The sequence below is a fragment of the Lithobates pipiens genome, unplaced genomic scaffold (genome assembly GCF_037356315.1).
Source record: "Lithobates pipiens isolate NorthernLeopardFrog02 unplaced genomic scaffold, aLitPip1_a1.2 Scaffold_19, whole genome shotgun sequence".
Lineage (NCBI taxonomy): Eukaryota > Metazoa > Chordata > Amphibia > Anura > Ranidae > Lithobates > Lithobates pipiens.
The window spans coordinates 424,573,733-424,592,055 of NW_027507764.1; the positions used below are offsets into that span (position 1 = coordinate 424,573,733).

At 46.5% G+C, this 18,323-nt stretch overlaps 1 protein-coding gene across 4 annotated transcripts in view; it reads right to left on the minus strand.

Annotated features, from left to right (window-relative positions):
• Positions 1-13,627, minus strand: part of SS18 (SS18 subunit of BAF chromatin remodeling complex) — a 76,944-nt gene extending 63,317 nt beyond the window's left edge. The window contains exons 1-2 of one of the 4 annotated variants that reach the window (XM_077492595.1): positions 13,309-13,627; positions 2,454-2,530 (exon numbers count right to left, since the gene is read on the minus strand). In XM_077492595.1, the coding sequence (XP_077348721.1) occupies positions 2,454-2,530; positions 13,309-13,377 (146 nt within the window). In that variant the 5' untranslated portion in view covers positions 13,378-13,627. The remainder of the gene's footprint in view (positions 1-2,453; positions 2,531-13,308) is intronic. The other 3 variants (XM_077492598.1, XM_077492596.1, XM_077492597.1) reach the window with 3 other exon arrangements.
• Positions 13,628-18,323: the final 4,696 nt, after the last annotated feature.

Here is an 18,323-nt window from a genome sequence, read left to right on the forward strand (position 1 = left end):
GATGCTGAAGAGTTGATCAAAAGACGAGATTCCTCCAATGACCAAGTCTTCTAAACTGAGAGGGTGACTCCCCAGCCTCCATTACCTCCCCAAGACTCCTCTCCGGCCCAACAGGTTGGCATCTGTTGCAAAGGATCTTCCAGATGATGGTAACGAAAGACTTCCCCAATTCCAGAATTAGATTTCCTAGCCACCAGACCAAGGACAATCTGATCCTCTGTTCCAAACAAATTGGTGCTTCCATGGACTTGACCAACTTGGCCCAGGATGAAAGAATGTTGCATTGTAGAACTTGAAGGGAAACTGGGCAATTAACTGCCTTGAAGGAGGCCAAAATCAGGCCCAAGACTTTCATGCAAAAGAGGAGAATCACATGACTCTTGGACTGGAGAGAGTTTGAATCTGAAGTATGAACTTCCTCCTGTAGAAGAAATGCTCTAGCATGAGCTGTGTCAAGGACTAGTCCTAGATACTACAAATGAGCTCCTGAAGATTCAGGAACCATCCACGTGAATGTAGTATCTGGACAGTCAAAGTCACATACAGAGCCCACTCCGACTGATCCATCAGCAGTTGGTCATCTAATGCTGGCCATACAAATATAGAAACTAGTTAGAAAATGTTTGTTTTAAGAAAATTTTTCAAATTTCTAATCACTGGAGGAGGTAAAAATCAACATTCATATTCAACCAGAGTCATGAAAAAATGCAAAGGAACGGAATGGAAAGTTTTTCCTCTAACAAATTTTCAAACAGCGTATGTGGTTTTATCCCATAAATGAAACCAGTCATTCATGATTTGGGACAGTAAAGTCACAGCTAAAATGGGCTTAAGAGCCAGGTATAACAGGACTTAGAAAGAGCCTACGACTGCTTATCACTTTGGCCCTTAAACATAGGTGCATCCTCTAATGAAAGGTAGTCTCTTTGTCAAGACTCAACACGGATAGATCCAAAGTGGGCGCAGACCACTTTTGTACAAAATCCTGTCCAAACAAAACTAAAAAAGTGCCTGGGGGGGGGGAAGCAGCGTAGAGAAAGAGCTGAAACAATGGGTGCAATGGGAAAATTTTTGCGGCCTTAGGGGCTCCAATGCCGCGTACACACGATCGGAATTCTCGTCGGAAAAAGCTCTGATGGTTTTCCCGACGGAATTCAGCTCAAGCCGTCTTGCCTACACACGGTCACATCAAATTCCAATCATTTATAAAACGCGGTGATGTACAACACATACGACGTGACTAGAAAAAGGAAGTTCAATAGCCAGTAGCCAATAGCTTCTGTCTCGTAGTTGATTCTGAGCATGCGTGATTTTTGGCGTGTCGGAATTGCACACACACACGATCGAAATTACCGATAGAAAGTTTTTCCGTCTGGAAAATTGAGAACATGCTATCAATTTTTGGCTGGCGGAAATTCGGACAGCTAAAATGGAGCATACACGCGGTCGCATTTTCCGATGAAAAGCTCTCATCTGTCTTTTTCCGGCCAGAATTCCAATCGTGTACGCGGCATAAAGGAACCAAGACTGGAAACCGGACTGGTAGAAACAAGCTGATCTCGTTTCAGACTGGTGTGCATTGTATTGATAAAAACTGAAAGTTTCTTAACTTGGGAGTGAACTGCAACTCCTCAGGGAGAAGCTGATCACTCAAAGACTGGAGACACTCAGAATCAGACAGTGTCCCAACGGCTGATGGCTCTAAAGATGTGGGTTAGCTGGCAGCATATGTGGGTCAGAGTGTCGGAGGTGACCGAAGTCATTATAGGTAGGCAGCAAAAACAGACTGAAGATCCACATGGTCTTTTGCAAGCAGGGTTTGCACCGGGAAGACTGTTCCTTGATTCTATGAAATGGGACACATTTCACTGCTCTACACTGGGAAACAGGACTTTTAAAATGCACCCAGCAACCTATGCAGTTTAGGCAATTCCTGGTGCTTGGTCCTACTAGCCTATTCACTGAGTCTACAGGCAAGAACTGAAACAAAGCACGCTGAATTGGACCCTGTGCTGACAGACAACTATCAAAACAAAGTCTTGAAAATCGCCCTATGTTGAACCCAGTGACTGATGATTGCTTACAGGCTATCCCTGCAACAACCAGCCCAGCTAGGTCTGGATGCAGCATGTCAAAAACCAGCCTGAAGATGGCCATGGACGCAATGGAAAATAAATAACCATAGCAATGTAGAGAACAGTTAAGAAAAAAAAAAAAAAATCTTAAAAAAGAGTTAACAAAAAACAGTTCTCCCAGCAATACTCACCCACTGTGTTAAGAAACCATGGCTTATACCTGCCCTGAGATAAGAAAATGCTGCAGAGTAGCATTGCATCATTACATGCTTTCCTCTTACCACCAGAAGAAGCAATGGGCACAGGGTGCTACAAAAGGATTGATAGGCAGAAAAACATTACTGTTATGAAGCAGGAAGATTGTTTCATTTTACTTACTGTGAACATTCAGAAGTTTTTCCTTTGTTCTGATAGTCCATAATACACTGAATTAGGTGATTATTTTCATCCAACATCTGTAAAGCAAAACTGTAAAGTTAACATCTGGAAACATACATGAAAAAGAACAAAAACTATAACCTATGAAATACCATTTGCAAATACTGTGCTACAGGACACTGACACGTTAGGGCACTTTCACACTGGGGCGTAGGGGGTAAAAACGCTACGATTTTTAGCTGCGGTTTTCGGGCCCTAGTGGGTCGATTTTAGCCTCCCGCTAGTGTTCGATGAAGGGGTTAATAGCACCCACAAAGCACAGGTACACTTTTCAGGCGCTGCCCACTGATTTCAATGGTCAGTGAGTTTTAGGAGTGGCATATACACCACTCCTAAAGCGCCCAAAAGATGCAGCTTGCAGGACTTTTTTTTAATGTCCCACAAGCACACCATTCCAGTGTGAAAGCACTTGGGCTTTCACACTGGAGTGACAGGAGAGGTACTTTACAGGTGATATTTTTAGCGCTAAAACACTAGTTAAGCGCCTCAGTGTGAAAGTGGCCTACATATGCATTAAATCAAGACAGTCCCATTCATTTGCCATTATACCAAAGATCATTCAAAAACGTACACAAGCAAATTTTTTCAATGCTGCGCATCGTCATAAGTTGTGGTACGGTGTAGCGTGGGTACACTGCTATATTCAATATAGACACGCAAAACAGCGTGCATGTTACACCAACATACAAGTTTAAATAGGCCCATAATTTGAGCAGACAGAGCATGCAGCACACTTTTACTGGATAAACCACTAATTTGGGCATAATTTTTTTTTTTTTTCTAAAAACACACACACACACACACACACACACACACACACACACACACACAATGGCGTACCCCCAATGCTGTCACTACACATACTCCAGAAGGTTGTCGAACTTCATACTCAAATTAACATTTAATGGAAGTTAGAACTTGGGCAAGCCTATCCAACAATCCAAAGCTAATCCACAATTTAACAATACATACTTTTTTGGGAGATAGAGGCACTGCACTGCGAAATCCAAAAAGTAGAAGAAGAAGTGGGGGTGCATTTTAAGATCCCTCACTTGCCAACCAGCTCCTGTACATATACGGCACAAATTGCTGTATATGTACGGTGGCTTCTTTAAGAGACATAGCAGGCGAGCACGCTGCACGCCAGGGAACCTGATGCATGTTGCCGGCAGGCGCGATCGCCACCCACGATCACGAGAGCCAGAACAGGGATTTGTGTGAGTTTTCAATCCAATCTGAGAAAGCTTGAGCTATTTTGCAGAGAAGAATGGGCAAAAAGGTCACTCTCTAGATGTGCAATGCTGGTAGAGACATCCCCAAAAAGATTTGGAGCTGTAATTGCAACTAAAGGTGGTTCTGCAAAGTACTGACTTATTAGAAAGACTAGCAAGATGTTAGCTAGAGTAGGATCACTGCCTAAATCACTTTCGTCCTAAAAGGCTTGATCTTGACTAGATAGGAGGTTGATCTCACAGTGCTTCACTAAATCCTACTATCCTTTACAGACAAGGAAGCTGCCATGTTAGTCTGTTTGATTTAGAGAAACTGTTAAATTTGATGGGTTTAGTTCCGTTTTAAGTATATTCCATTTAGGAACCCGGCTGCCAGTTGCAACTCCTGAAAATGATGTAGGAATTGCTGCTGTGACAAGAAATCCCTCCCGTTTAGAACTTCGATCGTTCCTGAGAACCAGGACAGCCCTCCTTAGCCATTGGTGAGCAAGCAGGTCAAATCTGCATTTTTCCATATTGAATGACTTTCTTGATCACCTTTCTTAGAAGGGCTGTCAAAAGGAAAGCATGAGCTAGTGCAAATTCCCGCTTGTGCATCCAACCTCAGGTGTTCCCTTGGATGGAGATAGGTACATATGTAGGCAATCCATGAATACCTCTAGACAAAGGCGATTCTTCATGGCGCTGCACATGCCCCATATTGTGAATCTTATGTACTTCACCCCTTGTTTTAACTTCATTAAAGTGGTTGAAAAGGCAGTAGGTTTTTTTAAATTAATACTAACTCCAACATGACTGCATGGCAGTGAACAAAGCAAGGCCAATAAAGACATGGATAAGCAAGTTTGGGGTGGAGGAACTTGACTGGCCTGCACAGAGTCCTGACCTCAACCCGATAGTAGACCTTTGGGATGAATTAGAACGGAGACTGCGAGCCTGGCCTTCTCATCCAGCATCAGTGCTTGACCTCGCAAATGTGCTTCCAGAAGAATGGTCAAACACACCTAAACCTTGTGGACAGCCTTCTCAGAAGAGTTGAAGCTGTTATAGCTGCAAAGGGTGAGCCAACTCAATATTCAACGCTACAGACTAAGACGCCATTAAAGTGGTTGTAAACCCTTACAACACACTTTGACCTACAGGTAAGCCTAGATTAAGGCTTACCTGTAGGTCCAAGAAATACATCTCCTAAACCTACACGGTTTAGGAGATATTTGCCGAAAAACAGGCACCGCTGTCTACGCGCGTGGCGGCTCCTGTGCTCATGCGGTGGAGCAGCGAGACCCACCGAGAAGATGGATGCGCCGGACTACAGGGGACAGCAGTGACTTCGCTGGCTCCTGTGTCAGGTAAGTGACACATAAATGCATAGTAGTCCATTATGCTTTACCTTTGCAGGGAATGAAAGAGGAAGTAAACTCATCAGGGTTTACTTCCTCTTTAAATTTCATGTGCGTGTAAAGGCAGGTGTCCCAATACTTCTGACAATATAGTGTATTTTCTGAAAGCAGACACCCTATAGAATAAAAATAGTGGTAGTTTCAATTTTTTGCATTTCACAAGATATTACTGCAAAGATGCAGGAAACACAAAATCCAGAAAAAAAAAATTAATATATATTCACATTTTCAGCTTTCATCACTGTCACACCTTGAATGACAATTGTGTGGTCATGCTACACTGTAACCAAAATTATTTTTTATCATTTTTTTTTCTCGCACAAATAGAGCTTTCTTTTGGTGGTATTTAATCACCACTGGGGTTTTAATTTTTTTGCTAAAACAAACACAGAGACCAAATATAAAAATATATATATATAAAATTTTGCAAACAACTAATTTTTCTCCTTCATTGATGTGCACTGATGAGGCAGCACTGATGGTGAGGCAATAATGGGCACGGATAAGGCGGCCGGTCTCCGCGTTCGGAAACCCATGTCCCTCTGACAGAAGCTGGTGACCTGGGCTTATTTTCTCCTCACACTGTCGGCCCCTTACTCCAATCTATGATCAGCTGAGTCTCATTAACTCCCCGAACCCAGGGTAGGTCACAGGTACACAGCGGGGGGTGCGCAGGCAGCTCATGCACGGGAGGATGTATATGGACTCCCTCCCAGCAATTAAGGCCTGTGCTGTAACAGTCTTGGCTATAGCAGGGGCGTGAAGGGGTTAAAGAAACAACTAGGTAATTTTGAAATGTATGGCAGTAACAACTCAAAAAAGTTGGAACTGAACCAGGTTTACAAGGTTGTAGCATCCCCTCTTCTTTTACCAACACTCTGTAAAATGTCTGGGAACTGAGGAGACCCCTTTGTTGAAGTTTTTAGAGAGGAATGTTGTCCAATTCTTGTGTGATATAGGAAGGAATTTAACTGCTCGACAGTCCAGAGTCTTTGAAAATATTGGGTACATCTTGAATTTTTTATTTTTTATTTATTTTTTTTAACAATCAGGAGTGCTTTATTGGGAAAAAAATATATATACAGTACAACGATAATGAATAGAGGGCAAAAGTACATTAATGTTGTGAATTAGGTATAATACAACACTTCGGGTCCTTTCACACAGGGCGGATCAGTTCTGATCCGCCCCGTGGATATCCGTTTGCTCAGCGGGGATCACTCCGTCGATCCCCGCTGAGCAGGGAAATGACAGGTCCGTCTCTGCACACTGCGCAGGGACAGACCTGTCACAGCGCCGCTCTCCCCTATGGGAGATCGGATGACGACGGACCGCAGTGCCCGTCGTCACCCGATCCGATCCGCAGACGGATGGAAAAATATCGGAGATCGGAGCGGGTCGGATGTCAGCGGACATGTCACCGCTGACATCCGACACTCCATAGAGCTCTATGGAGCATCCGTTCAGGTCCCCCTGAAAAACTGACAGGTGGGCCTGAACGGAACATCAGTGTGAAAGGGGCCTTAAGGTGTTTACACATTTGGCATTTCAACTAGCATACAGTGGAAATTAGCACTATTAAGTCATACATCATGTCATTAATACAGGAGGAAGTAAGGAATGTTTCGTATTGCTCATAAACTGATAGTCAGTAAGGAAATTAAGTACGGATAGGGGAAGGGAGAAGGGGGAGGAAGAAAGGGGGCTGGAAAAAGGGGGGGAAAAGGACCCATTTCAGTTAGAGGTCCATACTTTATCGAATTTCTATGGACAGCCATGACTAAGGTATGTTAGCTTATAGAGTGGCAAGATAGCATTGACACCTTTTTCCCACAAAACCGCACTGGGAGGGGCAGAGGAGGTCCATCTGTATAGCATTTCCTTTTTGGCGTAGAAAATGAGGTATGAAACCAACAATTTGTTATGGCGAGATCTTTGTTCGTTTTCGTGGATACCCAGCAGGGCCAACTCAGGGGTCTTGGGAACGGACAGCCCAAGCCGGATGTTTAGTTGTTCAAAAATATCAGACCAGAATTGAGACAGCCGAGGGCCTTCCCAAAACATATGCATATATGTTCCCAAATGTGATTTGCAGTGGGGATCTCTGTTGGGGTAGATTTTGGGCAGACGCACCGGAGTGTGATAGACTATGCAGAAATTTTGTTTGGATGAGCTTGTCACCCTGCTCTAGACAATCCTCCCACTCCAGTGCTGGGATATCAGCCTTCCACCTATTCCAAAATGTGCCCATCTTGAGAGAATGGTACTGTACAGGGCAGACAAGGGCTTTTTAAGACCCCCACCCGTGAAGAGATCTTCCAACGGGTCTAGCTGCAGGGTCGGGGGTTGGGGAACTGGGCCCTAGCAGCATGTCTTAGTTGGGCGTAACGAAAATATATCCATCCAGGCAATGCATGGGTATGGGTCAGCTGGTGAAGTGACAATAAAGTGCCCGTCGGCATAATGTCCCTCAGCGTCTCTTTATACCGAATCGCACCCACACCTGTGGGTCCAGGATTGTTCCAAAGTGCGGCAGATTGAGGTTACCCCAGAGGGGCTGGGCTAGCCCGAAATTTTCATATTTTGAATTAAAGGTCTTGACTGCAGGTAGGCCTGTTGAGGACTCGGACTCAAACAGCCATGCTTTTATCATAGATGCAGTTTAGCATTGTCCTGCAGAAACATGCAAGGCCTCTCTTGAAAATGACATTGTTTGGATGGGAGCATATGCTGCTCTAAAATCTACATATATCTTTTAGAATTGATGGTGCCTTTCCAGATGTGCAAGCTGCTCATTCCATACACACTAATGTACCCCTATACCAGTGATGGAGAACCTTGGCACCCCAAAAGTTTTGGAACTGCATTTCCCCATGATGCACTCTGCAGTGTAGTTGAGCATCATGGGAAATGTAGTTTCAAAACAGCTGGGGTGCCAAGGTTCGCCATCACTGCCCTATACCATCAGAGATGCAGGCTTTTGAAATGAGCATTGATAAGACAGAAAGCCCCTCTCCCTAGGCTCTGTTGAAACCTGAGCAATGCGAATCGCGGGCGGATAAATCATACCGTGTGATGCCGTTGCTCAAAAAAAAAAAAAAACTCCCGTACCATGATTTATCACGTGGCAAAACACTGCCGAGATTGAGGTGCCATTAAGAAGTAACGGTATCGCACAAGCATCTCGCTATTTGGAGCGAGTTCAAATTGCGATTCCACTCGCGTTTCGGTTAGGTGTGAATGGAGCCATATTCTTTGAGAAAAGAACGCCAAACATTGATTGTTCTGACCACAGTTTTCCACAGACCATTTTAGATTAGATTTGGCCGAGAAAAGATGGCAACGTTTCGGGATCATGTTCAGATATGGCTTCTTCTTTGCATGATAGAGCTTTAGCTTTCACTTTTAGGTGGCATGGCGAAGGGTGTTCGAGGATAGCGATTTTTGGAAGTATTAATCAGCAGCTCTGCTATTGCACTCTCACTGGAGCAGCTGTCTTTGCGGCTCACTGAGAGACTGCGACTGCCATCAGTGCAGGCACCTGGCAGATCCAGACTTCTGAAGCCACAATGATGCGGTGCCTGGACTGAACTTGGTGATGTCAGCAGAGAATGGACTTCAGACCTCTCTCTGCTGAAAACGGATCACAGGAGTGCAAAAACTAATTGCACTCCTGTGACCCTTAGAAGAAGCCCAGGCTGGACTTCTTTAAAGCGGGAGTCTGCCGTTTTTTTTTTTTTTTTTTTTAAGCCAGCAACTACAAATACTGCAGCTGCTGACTTAAAATAATGACACTTACCCGCCCAGCGTGCTCGCGATGTCAGCACCCAAAGCCGATCTCTCGAGTGCTGCCGCCGACATCTTTGGTATGGGAATCAGGAAGTGGAGCCTTGCGGCTTCATTTCCCGGTTCCCTACTGCGCATGCGCGAGTCGCGCTGCGCAATAAGGATGGTCCCCGCTGTCTCCGGGATCCGTGTGTTTCCCAGAAGGCAGCGGGGGACCTTCGAAAAGGGGCATAGCTTCTGCAGAATCTACGCCGGAAGTGGGTGCAGATACCTGTACTGTACAGATACCTGGAGGGTTCCAATGAGCGGAAGCTCCACTTTAGGGTGGACCTCCGCTTTAATGCAATGCCGTGAGGGCCCGAAGACCATAAGCAGCCAATAATGCGTTTTGGCCTTGCGCACAGAGATTTCTCCAAATCTTTTGATATTATGTACTGTAGTCTTTGCAATTTTACATTGAGTAACATACTCAGGGGTGTGGATATATATTTTTTTTAATTATTTGTCCAAGGGACTAAATCAGTGTTGGTTCTGATACAGAGGATACTGCAGAAGCTAAGGGGGGGGCGGCATATGCCAAGCGGAAGTCCCAAACTTGGGCGAGAGAGCGTGCCTCTTCGATCTTTTTGCCTGCAGACATTGTATGCCCCCCTTTACATGTACTGCTGAGATAGAGGGGACTCCAGGAGTTCCAGAGCTAGAAGAGAGCAAGAACTGGTGCCTCCCTGATGATTCAGAAAGGCCACCGTGGTTGCGTTGTCAGAAAGGATCTGAACTGCCTTGCCATTTATTCTTTCCCCAAAGGCCTCTCTGACCCGAGGAGTTTCCAGAAGTTGGAGAAAGCGCACTGGGCTTGGCTCCAGGAGCCCTAGGCTCGTAGTTCCTCCAAGTGGGCCCCCCCCCCCAAAAAGCACCTGCAGTTGCCCTCAAGGGTTGGAGTTGGCCCCAAAAGGGGCCCCCCCCACCCCTCTGAGCCACCACTGCAGAGACTTCTTCACCCTTCCTAGAAGGGGAACCCCGTTGTCCAGCATTCCTCCTTTCCCGTCCCAGGAGAATAGGAGGAATTGCTGGAGAGTCCTGGAAGGGAACTGAGCCCGTGGGATACAGGATGTCATCAACCCGAGAATTCTCATGACCCTTCTGTAAGAGACCTCTTCTAATTCTAGAAGGGATGCTACTGCCACAATGAGGCCCTTTACCTTTCCCTGGGGCAAAACAAGCTTCTGTGCTATTGAATCCTAGATAGACCTTGGTCTGGGCAGGAACCAGCAAGGACTTTTCCTGGCTGAAAATCCACCTCAGGGACTCCAAGGTACTCACTACTTTGGCCAGGTCGGAGAGATTCTGCTTGCCTTTACTGACCCCCCCAGTGCCTGGTAACTGTACCTTCCTTTTTATCTCTAAACCGGTTTTTAGCATGAGGGCCCTCGAAGAAGAAGAAAATAAATAAATAAAAATTCCCCCTCTCCTGCTTATGTTTTATGGGAAACTTCTTGCCCCTCAGTAGACCTAGAAAGGGCCTGATCCAAACCAGTGCGGAAGAGCAGGGACCCTCGAATGGAAGACCACACAGCTGAGTCTTAGAAGTTGTTGTTCCCATCGCAGGTCTTGACCGACAAAGCTCTCCTTATGAAATTCAAAAGGGCACCGGTTTTGGTGGTCGTACACAGTTTTGACTGCTGCATCTGCCAGGTAGGCTACTGCCTTACCAATCACCTCTAAAAAGTCCAAGACTTGTTTGGACTGAGGTTCACGACACAGGTTCCTTCAACGCCCTCAGAATGATATCCTTAAAGTGGTTGTAAACCCTTACAAACCACTATCACCTACAGGTAAGCCTAGATTAAGGCTGTAGGTCCAAGTAATATTTCCAAAACCTACATGGTTTAGGAGATATTTACTAAAAGACAGGCACTGCTGTCTACAGCGCATGCGCACTATCACCGTTAGCAGCATGCCGCTGCCAACTGCGATATGCTGTTAGTGGCAGCTCCCGTGCGCATGCGCGGGAGTGACATCATTGCTGCTCCAGCGCTGTGAGTGGCCCGAGCAGCCATACCCGGAAGAAGATGGACACACCGTACTACAGGGGACAACTGGCCAATGTGTCAGGTAAGCGACACATAATGGGCTACTATGCGATGCATAGTTATGCTTTACCTTTCCAGGGAGGCAAATAAGAAGTAAACCCATCAGGGTTTACTTCCTCTAAGGGCCTGGTGGATCGGGAGGACTGGATTGGATTGGGGCTTAACCAAACCTCTATGCATCTCATCTTGTGCAGACACCTGTGCTGCAGGTTCCTGAATCTTTTCTGACGTATACACTGCCCTAAGAAGGCCTTCCATATCATCAGATGTTTGCCTGGTCTAGAGTCCTCCTCTGCCTTCTCCTGACTGTCCTTAATGCCCTCATCAGAACCACTCTGATCGGGGGATTCAGCCTCCTCCGAGTCCTGAGTTGGGAGAGGTCTCAGGGGTTTCCGGACAACTATGTCTGCTCTGTTAGAGGAGAAGCCCCCCTGGGAAGAAGAACCCTCTCTGCTAGTGTGGGGTTCAGGGTCCCTAGCCTTGAGGGTTGCTTGGAAAGCTTTAAGGGTTGTCAGCAACTCCGACTGAACGGAGAGAAAGTCTTCCATAACCAAAGATGTTCCCCCCCCCCGCTAGCTTGTGGATACACTTGCAACAAAAATGTGTGATACTGTGGTAATTTATCACAATATCCGCATCTAGAGCGGGAAGGGGCTTTAGAATGGCTGGCGACCACCTGGGCGGTACCGTCCTCCCCTATAAAAAGACACTTATGCTAGTTAGAAAACAATGCCCTTGCTATGCCCCGCAGGAGTAAGAGTCAGGTGATAATGAGGTAAGGGCAGGATGTGGACACCTGCTCCACCGTCGGTGAGAACTCTGCTCCCAGCTCAGAACGCCGCTGCCATTTTTCTGAAGCCCCAGACCTGGAGTAACCCGGGGAGGCATGGCGACGTCATTACTCTTCCTGTATCTGGCAAGGTGACACTGAATCCTCTCAGCCCAGCCGAACTGCGTCATCCCTCACTGCTAGCCATCCCCACAACCCTCTGCAGGAGTCAAGGGTATGCCGCAACCAGCCCCCCCGAGGGAGACCTGACCACTAGCTCCTTATGGTGGCTCTTCCCAAATCTGCCGAAAATGGGGAGACCCCCCTGGAAGGGCAAGCCCTACCGGACCCAAAAGCTTCACAAGCCCGGCTCCCAGGGGGAGAACATCAGCCCACAGCTTCGGGTCTTTTAATTTCGCTGTGGGGAAACACAATCAAGAACCCAGGAGCACAGGGAGGGTAGGGGGTTTTAACTTCGTTGCTGATTGTGTTTCCTGTCAGGTGGGACCACTCAACTTTCAGGGTGCCATCCTGAAATAGGACTTGAGAAATTAGCCTGGTCATTGAGCAGCCAAATCTTCCAGGGCCAAAGTAGTCAATGCTAGAGTTAGGTTTGGTCAGGGTTTCCAGCAAGTATGAAGAAGGCTGTGGAGAACAGGATCAGGGGTACACAACCCTAGGGGCTGGGACCCTTCTGTACCCCTGTCTATGGAGGGAAAGGCTGCTCTGAGATGTCAGTGTGGAGTCCTCCTGTACACCTGTCTGTCTATGCAGAGAAAGGCTGCTGTGGGATGTCAGTGTGGGGTCCTCTTGCACCCCTGTCTATGGAGAGAAAGGCTGCTGAGATGTCAGTGTGGGGTCCTCTTGCACCCCTGTCTATGGAGAGAAAGGCTGCTGAGATGTCAGTGTGGGGTCCTCTTGCACCCCTGTCTATGCAAAGAAAGGCTGCTGTGGGATGTCAGTGTGGGGTCCTCTTGCACCCCTGTCTATGGAGAGAAAGGCTGCTGAGATGTCAGTGTGGGGTCCTCCTGTACCCCTGTCTTGCTATGGAGGTAAAGGCTGCTCTGAGATGTCAGTGTGGGGTCCTCCTGTACCCCTGTCTTGCTATGGAGGTAAAGGCTGCTCTGAGATGTCAGTGTGGGGTCCTCCTGTACCCCTGTCTTGCTATGGAGGTAAAGGCTGCTCTGAGAGGTCAGTGTGGGGTCCTCTTGCACCCCAGTCTATGGAGAGAAAGGCTGCTCTGAGATGTCAGTGTGGGGTCCTCTTGCACCCCAGTCTATGGAGAGAAAGGCTGCTCTGAGATGTCAGTGTGGGGTCCTCCTGTACCCCTGTCTTGCTATGGAGGGAAAGGCTGCTCTGAGATGTCTTTATTCTGCAGATATAAATAAAGTTGGGATCTCCACTCACAGGATAAACCTACACGCTCAGCTGAGCCCATCCCCCCTCTATCCTCATGTCCCATAGGTAGTGTGTGTGACCAGACCCCCCGATAACAATCGTCCCTCCTTTGTGTCTCACCTTCTGGATGGCAGCCGGGGTTATCTCCCCCTTCCCCCGCTGCCGGGGAGCTGCAAAGGCCACCGACATGTCACCACAGAGGCCGATCACCGCACACACTGAGCGGACACCACACCGGAGGAAGAAAGCTGGAGCTAAGCACCGTCCCCGCGCCGAGATACTGCCAGACCCCCGGACTCTACCACCTTCAACAATGACGGGGGAGGAGGATTACACTTCTAGCTTCCGCCTAATTTATTCATAACTCGCCTAGGGGAATTCACTAACCCTTATTTAGAGCACAGGAATACGAGCGGCCCAGGGAGTCACATAGGTGACAGTTTAATATAAGAGTTACTAAATCCTTAAATACAAATTCGTACACCCCTCTGACGTCACTTGGGTCAGGTCCGGTCATCCCAGAATCCATCGAGGCATGAGTAACGCGCACTTGGTACAGTCCTGAGGAGGGGGGTGCGGGTATAATTCAATCAATGTGTCGTTTCTTCTCCTCGTATTTGAACGACGCGCTGCGATAGAGAAATGTACAGCGTTGTTATGTAGCCGTGATTGGCTTTATTTGTCCCCATTCGGGATGAAGAAGGCAATGTGATCTGATAGCGGGATTGGGATGTGCTCTGTGGTGTTCTATAGAACAATTCCGGGCTGATAAATGGGAACGGGTGACCTCAACTCACTCCAATATCTATGACCGTGGTGACTATTGTGTGCCGGGCACACCCCCGTATGGGTAATGGTCTATCCCAAATGTAATCGCCAACATTTGTCTTCACATTACGGGAGGAAAGTGTCTCCGGAAAAATGGCTGCCGCTGTATAAAAAAAATGCTGATAAGGGAAACGGCGACATTTTATGGAAGACTATCTGTAGAGGACACTTTATGGTCTAATCTGTGATACTCGAATCGTCTTCACGTGATCTGAGCACCACATGGTTAGGAGTTTGTGTGCTGGAGCGTGCACTGCGTGTGTCTGCTGTGCAGGGATTCTATTCTATTTACAATGAAATACAGGGAATATTCCTGGCCAGTGTTCCATCAGATTACCACTACCCATCAGATTGTGCAATGGAAGTGACGATCTGACCAATAAATACTTAAAGTGGAGGGCCACTATAATAATAAAAAATAAAAAAATTGGAGGACATTTTTTTTTTTAATTCACCAGAAATGCCTGTTGCTAGGCAGATCGTCCTAATCTGCCTCTTCCTATTCCACGGTGATCTTCAGTCTTCTCCTCTTCACGTCGTCTTCTAGTGAATGGGGCGCAGTGTGTTGTGGGAACTGTGTGTGTGTCCCAGAACACAGCGCACCCCATTCACAAAGCGCTGTGCAGTAGTAAATGGGCAGTGAAGCCGCAAGGCTCCACTGCCTGTTTCCCTTAGTTGGAATGGCAGCGCTGGGACCCAAGATCCGAGGGATGGTCGGCCTTGGGCGCCCGACATTGCGGGCACCCGGGACAGGTAAGTGTGCTTATTATAAGTCAGCAGCTAGTGTTTGAAGCTACCTGCTTTTACTTTTTTTTTCCCAGCTGGCCCTCCCCTTTAATGTCCACAGGCTACCTCCCAACTTTTTGAGATGGGAATGAGGGACACCCATCAGCAAAAGTATGCAGGCCTAGGACACATCCCTTGCCACGCCCCATTAAAGGAGAATTGTACAAAAAAAAATAACTGGTTAAACCCACAAGTGCTTTTTTTTGTTATCATACAGGATTTACATAGCGCCGACAGTTTACGCAGTGCTTTACAACATCAGGGCAGACAGTACACTTACAATACAATACGGGGGAATCAGAGAGCCCTGCTCGTCAGAGCTTACAATCTAGGAGGGAAGGTCAAGTTATACAAAAGGGTAATAGCTGTGGGGGACGATCTAATGGAGAAAATAGTGCAGTTGTTAGATGGAGGCAGGATAGGCTTCTCTGAAGAGAGAAGTTTTCAGGGATCGCCTAAAAGTGGCTACATTTGGAGACAGTCTGACAGATTGGGATAGGGAATTCCAGAGGATAGGCGAGGCTCGGGAGAAGTCCCGGGGGCGGATATGGGAGGAGGTAATGAGCTAGAGAGCAAGAGGTCTTGGGAGGAACGAAGAGGGTGATTAGGTTGGTATTTTGAGACTAGGCTAGTGATGTAGGTGGGGGCAGAGTTGTGGATGGCTTTTTAACTATTTTTCAGGTGCTGCATCCCTAAAATTAGCACCTGAAAAAAAGCGGCTCCTTTTACACTGGAGCAGTGCACTGGCAGGGCATCACAAAAAGTCCTGGCAGCAGCTTCTTTGGAGCGATGCACACTGCTCCTCCACAGCTGCTCCCCATCAAATGGGGCAGCTCTGAGATTCTGGCAACGTTTTGCAGGTGGATTTAACCCCCTTTTATCCGCTAACAGGGGTTAAAACTGCCCCACTAGTGGCTGAATAACGCAGCTAAAACAATGAAGGCTAAGCACTTTACTGCCGACGCCCCCGCGGCTTAGTGTGAAAGGACTCTTATTGTTAGTATTTTGAATTTAATTAATTGAGCGAGTGGTAGCCAATGGAGGAATTGGCAGAGAGTGGTAGCAGACACTGTGCAGTTTGTAAGGTGGATGAGTCTGGCAGCCGCATTCATGATGGATTGAAGGGGGGATAGTCTATTTAACAGCTTCCCGACCGCTTCACGCAGATATACTGCAGCAGAAGGGCACGTGTAGGCAGAATAATGTACCTGTACATTGCCCTTCAAGAGGTTGGTTGTGGGCGCACACGCCCATCGGGAGCGTGATCGCGGGTCCCACAGACTCGATGTCCATGGGGGATACCTGCGATCATCTCCTGGAAAGGAAGAATGGGGAAATGCTAATGTAAACAAACATTTCTCTGTTCTGCCTAGTGACACTGTCACTGATCACCTTTCCCTGTAACCGGTGATCAGTGTTGTATCACACACAGCCCCTCACCCCAACAGTTAGAATCACTCCCTAGGACACACTTAACCCCTACAGCGCCACCTAGTGGTTAACCTCTTCACTGTCAGTCACATTTACACAGTAATCAATGCGTTTTTAATTGCACTGATCGCTGTATAAATGTGAATGGTCCCAAAATCAAGCCAAAACTGTCCGCCATAATGTCACAATCACGATAAAAATCGCTGATCGCCGACACCAACGCTGACTTGAATCCGGACTGATGGAGTTTCATTAGTGACTAGGGGAAGAGTTCTAAGTGGTGTGCTATTCATGTAACCTTGGGTCATTCTTTACGTGGGCAATAGGGGATTGGTAGGTGAAGGGTGATGTATGCATATTTTATCCTGGGTCTGAGTGTGGACTGTGGTGGAGCATGGGCGAATTAAGTAACTGTCCTGAGTAATGTGCAGTGGTGCTGGAGCGTACAGGGGGAGGGGGGGTTTTTCTTTTTTCTGTTGGATGCACACGCAGGTGGCGGTGTATCGGGTGGGGGGAGGGGGAGGGTTCATTGGTTGTTCCCTGATTGTTTGACTCAGGGGGGGTTTTGTAATAATCAGCCTGGGTATGCCCAATAGGCTGTAGGTTGTTTTATTGTTTTACTTGCAAATTAATAAAAATAATTTTCAAAAAAAAAAAAAAATCGCTGATCGCCGCCATTCCTACAAAAAAAGAAATAAATAATAATAATAAAAATGCCATAAAACTATTCCCTATTTTGTAAACGTTATAACTTTTGTGCAAAGCAATCAATAAACGCTTATTGCTATTTTTGTTTTACCAAAAATATGTAGAATACGTATCGGCCTAAATTGAGGTAAAAAATGTTTTTTTATATATCTTTTGGGGATATTTATTATAGCAAAAAAAAATAGTTTTTTTCAAAATTGTCCCTTGTGATGGATCCGATCCCACACTCCGATTGAGTGCTTCTGTCAGTATATCCAACTTCCTCCAATCTGACTATCAGAGAGATATATTCTCATAGCTGCATTGAATACAAGTCTAGCCAAAAATAGCTTGTAGAATCTTGAATGCTTTATTGGACAGAATACAGCCTTTTTATACACTTTTAACACAAGGGGTTAGATAATGAGGTAGTGCTTCTCATGGATACTCCCCCCTCCCCTATAGCAACAACTTAAAATACAATTACATAATTAACATGTTAATTAACACAGCACTTAAGGCAGCCTAGGTGACCAGACAGTCCGTCTCCGGAGGTCAATGTAATCAGCTCTTTCAAGGATTGTGTATTGTTCAGAATTAACAACCTAAGAATAGTATTTACATATATCCTGGGAGATACTGTGGATAAATATGACTTACTTACATTTTAAGTAATCCAAGATATATTTTCTCACTCATCCTGTACCAGTATGGCACAGGGTGACTTAGACATAAGAGTTGCATGGGGAGCTGAAACATGGGTTTCCCAACCTTTCTAAGGGATTCTGGGTTCCATGTGCCCTCCCATCACATCGTTATTTTTTTGTTTATTGCACAAAAGATTAAAACCGCAGAGGTGATCAAATAGGACCAAAAGAAAGCTTTATTTGTGGGGAAAAAAATATGTCAATTTTGTTTGGGAGCCACGTCGCACGACCGTGCAATTGTCAGTTAAAGCGACGCAGTACCGAATCATAAAAAGTACTTTGGTCTTTGGCCAGCCAAATGGTCCGGGGCTTAAGTGGTTAAAGGTAAGCCAATGAGGAGGGAGTTGCAGTAGTCAAGGCGAGAGATAACCAGGGAGTGAATAAGTAGCTTTGTGATTTCATTGGTTAGAAAGGGATGTCGTTTGGAGATGTTGCGGAGGTTGAGGTGGCAAGCTTTGGAAAGCAATTGGATGTGGGGCCGAAAGGAGAGTTCAGAGTCCAGGATACCGCTTAGCACGCTGACATGGGGATGGGTGGATGGTTGTACCATTGTTCTTGACAGATAAGTCGGGAAAGAGGCATGTGGGGGAGGAAATATTATAAGCTTGGTTTTGGACAAGTTGAGTTTGAGGAAGTGGTGTGACATCCATACAGATATGGATGTTAGTAAGTTAGTGATGCATGAGGAGACTGATG